Here is an 8,388-nt window from a genome sequence, read left to right as displayed (position 1 = left end):
TTTTGGAAATTACACTTGTGAGACCCAACATGGGGCACACACACCTTTAATGCAAACAGCAGTACTACAGGAAAAACACTGAAGTTTGAGAATGTTTCCGTAATGATTAGAATACAGCTACACACAAAACTCCCACTCCACCAGCAACATACTAAAGGCAATCTTAATTATTAAACCATGAATTACATCCAGAGGAATTCCAACCACTTATCACAATTAACCCACAGTGCATTAAATCTATCTATATAGATATTTATATGTCTGTATATATATATATGTATAATATATCCTGGGGAATTAAAGACTTTTGCTGCATTAAACAGTTCAATGAACAATTTCTTATAAATAAAATCAGTGGAAAAAAATCTGAAGTCCATACACATTTCTCTTTACAAATAGATCCTCAAGATTAATGCAGAAATTGTGTCAACTCCCAGGTCGATATGGGAGGAGAAAAAGCTGTGTGGCCCTTTGGTCAGCTCTCTAAGACCAGAGGCCAAGCTGCCTCAGCTGGCCTCAAGGCCTGAAATAAGTGGAGGGAAAAAAGGAATCTTCATCATACAGTTGTTTTGAAACACACACACGCACACACAAGACAGACAAATCACTACATTGCGCATTTACAAGTTGACTATCAAATTGGGACGACTGTACACATTGTTGAGATAAGACCATATTTATGGAGCCGTTTTAATTCATTTTTTCCTCGCCTTCACTTCTTTCATCTTGTGTGGCAGAAATTTTTACAATTTTTTCCCCGTTATACACTTTTTCTCCAGCAGCAACATAAAGGACAGATCTTGTAGTGGAGATGTTTGGATGTTTATTTCGTGGAGAGAATGAGGGCAACGATGAGCCCGTAGAGACCCAAGACCTCAGCAAAAATCAAGATGAGGATCATGCCCACAAAAAGCCTTGGCTGTTGAGCTGTGCCTCTCACGCCTGCGTCGCCCACGATGCCAATTGCAAAGCCTGCTGCCAGCCCACTGAGGCCCACGCTAAGCCCAGCTCCCAGATGAAGGAAACTCCTAAAGACACACAGTCAAGTGTTAGTCAGCAGGGGGACATCGATTACTCAGTGATTAACAATTGGGTTAACAATTCAAGCAATTGAGAGAACATTTTAACTAAACATGCCAAAGTCAGAGCACCTTTGATATTTGTGGAAGTGATAAGAGCCTGTAATGCATGAATGGGGCAACTGCTTCCTCATACAAAAGAGCTGTACGGCTGTTAAAATGAGTTTGTCACATCTGTGATCAGTCTGCTGCCTGCAGCTTCATCATTGTGGCTGCTTGTTTAACCATTTCTACCTCAGTAATATTTTAAACTGATCCAACTACAAACCCATGCTCATGTTCATTATGTTAAATTAAATCCCAGTCAAATTTTAAAATAATGACCGTTATTGTATTTTTATTATGGCCCCGTGCCATATGACTGCATTGGAAGAATGAGCATGGCAAGTGTACTTCCTCAGATAGTCTAAACAGAGTTAACATGGGGACATCCCATGTGCAGTGATGTGATAAGACTGAAATTGTAGTCGTTGAGTTGTTCAGCAACCACTGGTTGCGTTCATTGAGATGAAGAAATGTGTCATCCAGTGGAATAGTTAAATAGTTTATGATTAATGGAGCTGGTGCTGGAGCTGTGGTGCTTCATCAAGGCCGTGGAAACACGGATGAAACTTTTAAGTGGGAAAAATTTTGGTTTTGGGGAATGTGTTGACAATATAGCAGCATGGCTTATGTCAAGCCGTGTCTCAGAATACACAACTTGTCTTTAGATATGTCTTGAAAATAACCTGAAATGAAATGTAGACAACACAAATGAGTAAAACTATGACTGTGGTCAACTGAACTCACTTGTAGAGGGTGACCTTCTCTGAGATGTTGTTGGCAATCAGCACTGCTACTACCAGACCGTAGATGGCTATGATACCCGCCATGACCACGGGGATGATAGACTTCATGATGAGCTCCGGCCTCATCACAGACATGGCGGCAATCCCTGTACCGCTCTTAGCTGTGCCATAGGCTGCTCCCAAGGCTGGCAGGGAAGCAAGAGAGAGAAGACAAATTTAGTTAAATAAACCACAAAGCACACTAAACTGCACACAAGGCTGTGCAGGTTACAATTGGTTAAAGAGACCAGAGGGCACAGCTGGATGATGAGGCAGAAGTGAAATAAGAGATTGAGCAACAATACAACTGAGCAATTTCTGTTCCTCTTAAAAATCCAACATGGCTCCACTTGGGGAATTTTGCTCATGTTTAAATGGAAATACCAGATCACGTTCTTTTCTACTGATGAACATACTACGCAACCAAAAAAATAAAAAAAAATAAAAAAATCAGCCTCGTCACAGTTTGTGTCTCTGCTTCAGCTCATGTAATTTCAGAATTGAATCTGGTGCAGGGTTGTAAATCACTCTCTGAATGAAAAGGCCTTGTTAGGCACACTGGGAACTGCTGACATCACAGGAGAGGCAGGATACCATATCTCCAGAGCCAGCATTAGTACAAAACAGATATAGGGGAAGGGACTAGCAGTACTTCAACCGACATCTGCTGTGTGCAATCTCCAGTCCTCACTAGTCTCTGGTTAGTATCACTGTAATGTGATGGGGAAGAGGGAGAACAAAAAGCTTCATCAGCATGTTGGCTCCGTCAGCCTGTGACGCTGCAGAGAAACCGTAGTGCTACGTACGTCACACACAAAACCAAGTCTGACGGCAGGAGGAGAGAAAATCAATAACCACCCTTTTCTAATATTAGAAACTATATATACCAAATATAGAACAGCAACCAGCCATCAAGAACTGGTCCTGCACAACAACACAGAATTGGACAGCTTCCAGGTGAGATGAGAGAGAATCTTTAGGGACGTCCAACAAAGCCTGTCAGAGCAGGGCAGAGCGTCAGGAACCAGAGACGGCCTGGTTAGATTTCCCCATGTCAGAGGGGTGTGTGTAAACGTGGACATGTCTATTCCCTCATCCACAGCAAAAGCAACATAAAGTGAAAGCTTGGACACCGACCACAGCATAGCATCTAATATATTGGTCTGTACATGCCAGTACATCCACTATACAGCAGTATTAAATCACATATTTATGTACAATTTATACTGGAGCAGTTGGAGTCGTTCTTTTTCAGATGCTGTTTTGATGCTAAATATAGCCTTTGAACTCTCTAGGTTCTCTATTGCATTAACAAAAAAAAAAAAAAAAAAAAAAAAAAAAAAAATGTGCAGAACTGTATCCCTCCATTTATGTGCTGATCTCATCATAGCATTGGTGGATAAAGAAGGACCTTGCAGTATAGTTTTCTTGGCTCCTCATAGGCAACATACTTATGATGATTAAATCTGAAAAGTCTCTTGCGATATCATCTTGGAAGACAGCCTTGTGCATACAGCCTGAAGTACCCTGCCCTGTGTTTTGTCATGTCTTGGGACAATGTGTCGAACAAGCCTGAAGATAGTTCTGGTTAATTCAAGTCTAGCTAGGAGGCTTTATGGCAAATCAATCTAGAGGCAGAAAAGGAAGATGATTCAGGCCAATCTTTAGATGTGCACATGGTAGCCAGCCCCATCCCCACTGATTTATCACCAGACTGATGCCATCAGTACAAGGTTAAATCACTCCTGCCCATCTCTGAGTATAACTGGGCACTGTTTTCGCAAGCCCTGACAATCACAAAACAAACTGTCTCAACTTCCTGTCTTATTGGAAGTGCCAACCTCTTTGCTAGATGTGATGCCCTTTATGCTGCATCACATCTAGAAGGACACACAAGCTACCCAAGCAGTTCAATATAAAAACTGACCAAGATGGCAGATCCAAAAACAAACCCTCTAATTAAGCTACACAGAAAAAAAAAAAAAATTTACATTGGAAACACGTAAGCCTTCCTCTGAACAGCTGTTTCTTTTAACCATTCAGCCATCCATTCGTAATAAGTCACCATGAGTAACGTTATCCTCTGACTCCGTTTTTTCTTCGTACGCTTGGACTCACCGAGGCGTGACAGGGGAGGGTTGACAGAGAAACACTGGTATCCTCAAACACTGTCATTCTGTCCTGATGATTAAAGGTTTGATGCTGTGGCAGGGTGGCTTCTGCAGTGGTGGAGGGACAACCTCTGGGTTTTAATCCTAATCGCCTCAGCTTAGGTAAAGAGCTTTTCTTTTTTCCTCCCTGCAGAATATTTGATGTATGGGATGCCCTTGTGACGCCTTGTGATGTCAGAGCAGGTGCTTCCAGCTAGGGATGATCTTGCATGCAAAATGCCCACGCAACAGACAAGAGGTTGATCTGCCCTTTAATAGAGGGTGAATGGGGAAGCACTGGTTTTAAGGAACAAATGACAAAATCAGGAAGCTTGTAGTGGTAACACCATTTTCCAGTCTTACAAAACCACATTGGCTGGATAATGTGTACAGATATGAGGCTGCAAAAAGAAATTATGAGACATGCTGACCAATCTATTGCAACCATATCGCAAGCTGAGGGATGTCTAGAGCATGTATGCTGCCATCACCAACTACACCTCTTAACTAAAGAGGTGAGAGAAAGAAAAGGAAATGTGAATTAAAAGGTCAAGTAACTGAAAGCATTAATGAATAATGACTATTCAGAAAAATAACTTTTTTGGTGATAGATTGCTTATATATGCCAACAATGCCTGTACTGGAAGTTGGACAAGCACACTGCAGTGAAAACACGTCTAAAATTGTGGTCAACACCACAACGAGTATCAGTCAAGTCAATTACCCAGAAAATAAGTCTCCTCTATATTTTAACTGTTCTGGCAGAGAGAAGAGAAAATGTTGGCCATTAGGAAAGATATTACTGAAAGGAGTGGGGAATCAGAAGCAGCGCAGCACAGCTATCATGGGAGTGGTGGTACCTTGTGAGTGTCACCTGTTCTGAGCCAGGCATCACTTAAGACAGCCCTCAAAACTGTCACCAGATTACTAAAACAGTGTAATATCACCTGACACCAGAAGATCAAAGCAACTTTACAACCTGATCCAGATGCCTGGCAAATTACTTTGAAATGAAATATTTGTTGTTGTTTTGTCATGATCAGAACAAGAAATTTGAAGCCATCCATTTAGGTGACAACTTGTGATGTGAATTTGTCGATTTCAATATTCTACAGACTGGATGTTGGATCAATGCCCCAAAACATGACAGATTGATGAACGATGACAATCTCTAATTACAGCCATAGTCCTTCAGCTTGTGTAGACAACAGTGACTGACATTAAAAAGGAACACAAGCTACAATTTCCTGTCAATGACTCCACAACACACCAAGATCCTTCAAGCTGAAGCCTGAATCATCAAAGTGTCCCTATCCATACCACCACTACCACATCCCTTCTTTGTGCCGACATGATCCCTTCCCTACTAGCTAATTCCCCAGCTGTCACTCCTTCGCCTCCACAGACTAGTACTACTGCTAGCCTCAGGGGACGCCACCACCACCACCAAGATTCCCTTGCCTATCACTACGCATTAAACCTGAGCTATGACACGCAAAGGGTTGGCTTTGGCATCCAACTGCTTCTCATTTACAGATAAGGATGGACAGTATTAAATCATATAGTTGTATAATGGGACATTTTTCTATCATAATTGTGTAATTCCTTATTGTGGTGACTAAGGTAATACCTCAAAACAGCAGTTACTAGATCAGATTTCTCCCAGAAATTACTCAAATACTTGAAATCTCCAGCTCAAAATTATTTCTGATATTTCTCATTACTAAGCAGCTCAATGTAATTTGTTAAAAGACACGCTTAAACATTCCTTTCACTTGACTATTACCTAGGTATGTGGATGTATGAATTTCTGACAATGCAAAAAGGTAGGGACATAATCCAAGATTACATTATGTCAGAAAAAGCTCTTTGTAATTAGATTTCAAGGTCTTACACTATAGCAATTCACTGAAGGTGTCCATTAATGAAAACATATTTACTGTTCACCAGCATAAATGAGCCAGTCCTGCCAAAAGGCCTCTAGCTACAGAGGTCAAGCACTCTGTAACATGGTCAATTAGTAGCTTGTCGATTTCCCACTGGAGCTGCACCCATCCCACCAGACGATCACATGTAGGCCACCACTGTGCTGCAGTTGCAGACTATTGAAAAATTATGTAGTTCTTACCTTGCATTAACGAAAGACAAATAATAAACTACAGAAGGACCCATAAAACAAGTATGACCAATTATAAAACAAGCCAGTTTCAAAGTTCACTTTCTGTGCTACTTCTCATTTAAGATCCAAAAACCCTTGTATCACCACTGGTGTTAATCCCTTTACCTTCTGTAAAATTAACCATATTTTCTTAAAATAGAGTCAAAACTTGTTATCTTTTGCATTTACATTAATATTGTTCAAGATCAGTAGCCAATTTCAAGTCAGACGTCTCATCATGTGATGATCATGTGACCTTGTGTCATTCCTTTGAGCAATAAGGAAGTTAACCAGCTGATCCTGGTTTCCAATGGTCACGTACGGTGTAAAAAGAAAGCTATTTCCGTCATAAAATGTATAAAACTAATTTGGAAGTCACACCACCGATTTGACGGATGGCACATTGTTGCAGAATAGCAAACAATTTACGCAGAAAGAAGTTAATTCAATTATTAAATGTTACTGGTTAATCATTTCTAAAATAAAGCTACACTAAATAATTTCGTATCAATCTTGTCACCCACTGCTTTAAACACCCATAAGCTTTGCATGCAGCCGTGTGGCATCTTGCAGAAAAAGGTGGGAATCATCCCATCTTATCTCCTGTTAAGTACAGCAAGCTAGCAAGCAGCTAACTGTGTGGAGAATAGTGGAATACTGTTGGGCACTGTATGACTTTAAACTGTCAAACAATATGTACTTCTTAAATGATATGGTCAAATTTTCTGATCACTTCGCGTGAGATACCGTTTTGTCATTTCCATTCAGATAAAGCTCTGAGCCTTCATAACCGAGCTAAGCTAACGTCGAAGCTAACTTATGTAGTCGTCATCAGCTAGCTAGCTACCTAGTCTTGGCGAGTCTTTGCTGTCTGCCGTTGAGGCAGACAGGACAGCAGCTATGATGATATTAACCGACCATTGTTAATTAAACCTTGGCATATTACTAATAAACTGCTGTCACTGGCTTCACCAGCTAAGTCTAAATAAATTACAGCTCAATATTAGCATTGCGACGTTAACCTTAGCAGTGCTAGCAGATGGCTTTCAGTTTCAAGGGACGCACCATTGGTTGACAGTTCAAAGCACCCTGTTGAGAATAATATAAATGCAAAAGAGGTTAGCAGCAAATGCACACAGTGATATTTTGAAACTAACAAACAGTTTCAACATAAAAGGCAATCAATCATTTGATAATTACCGCTGAACACCATAGCCGCAGAGGCACCCATCACTGCGAAGAACGGAGAGTATTCGGGGCTTTCGGCCGACATTCTTCCTCACACAGTATAAAAATAAACTAAATATACAAAATTAATCAGCAATGACGGATCAAAAATCGCACTTCGCGAAATCTATCGAAGGCCACAGTCTTGAAATGCGAAACTGAGTACACCAGGAACAGTCTGACCACCTAACTAGCAATGTAAACGGGATAGTCACGACTCTTCTGATAAATACCCGGCGCAGCAGCACAAAATGGCGAAGCGGAAAATATCACCTGACTGGTCGTACGGATAAAACCTATCATCGACTGGGTGTGTGTGTGTGTAAGGGGACGCACTAAAACAAAGTTCGTTAATGATATACTATGCCACGCAACACATCTACGAAACAAAAATGGTGGAATTTAAATGATAAATGACTTACTCTGGACAGAGAAAGTGCTTTTTATTTTTGTTTATTTTTTTTTTTTTTTGAAGGTCACCCCTATCGGCCATCACTTTGGTGTGCCCCGCTGCAGGCTTTCCCTTTGATAGCTACGCATTCACCCTTCAGAGGCAGGAGGATGAAATGATGGGGATAAGCAAGAGGGTGTGGAGACAGTGCTAATCTAAAGAAAATTTGTGTTTGTGTTATTTTAGCTACCAAGAAAAGAAAACCAAGACAATACACTATTTCTTTAAAATGTCTAAATACATTATATTAAAATTCAGACTACATGTAATCTAAATATCATACTCCAAGAAAACCCCACAGCTGATTAAAGTGACCTCCTCAAATAATGTTGCATATTATTCTCAAACACATTTCTACATTTTGCACTAGGACTCTACCATGCAGCAGAGGGTGATTTACATTCAGCTGTGATATCTAGCAGTGTGGAGCCTGAGAGTGAGAAATTTGAGGCTGAGTGTATATGGTTGAGTGTGTATGTGGTGGGGGTAGGGAACC

General features: G+C 40.7%; 1 protein-coding gene across 1 annotated transcript; it reads right to left on the bottom strand.

Annotated features, from left to right (window-relative positions):
* Nucleotides 1-7,703, bottom strand: atp6v0cb (ATPase H+ transporting V0 subunit cb). The gene is made up of 3 exons (XM_023411370.2): nucleotides 7,415-7,703; nucleotides 1,869-2,052; nucleotides 1-1,028 (listed from the first exon to the last, which is right to left on the bottom strand). The coding sequence occupies exons 1-3, from the start codon at nucleotides 7,485-7,487 to the stop codon at nucleotides 824-826; spliced, it is 462 nt and encodes a 153-aa protein (XP_023267138.1). The 5' UTR covers nucleotides 7,488-7,703; the 3' UTR covers nucleotides 1-823.
* Nucleotides 7,704-8,388: the final 685 nt, after the last annotated feature.

This window comes from Seriola lalandi, unplaced genomic scaffold (assembly GCF_002814215.2).
Source record: "Seriola lalandi dorsalis isolate HSWRI2012SDOR001 ecotype SW California unplaced genomic scaffold, Sedor1 jcf7180002054464, whole genome shotgun sequence".
Classification (NCBI taxonomy): Eukaryota; Metazoa; Chordata; class Actinopteri; order Carangiformes; family Carangidae; genus Seriola; species Seriola lalandi.
This window is presented reverse-complemented; position numbering and strand designations above follow the sequence as displayed.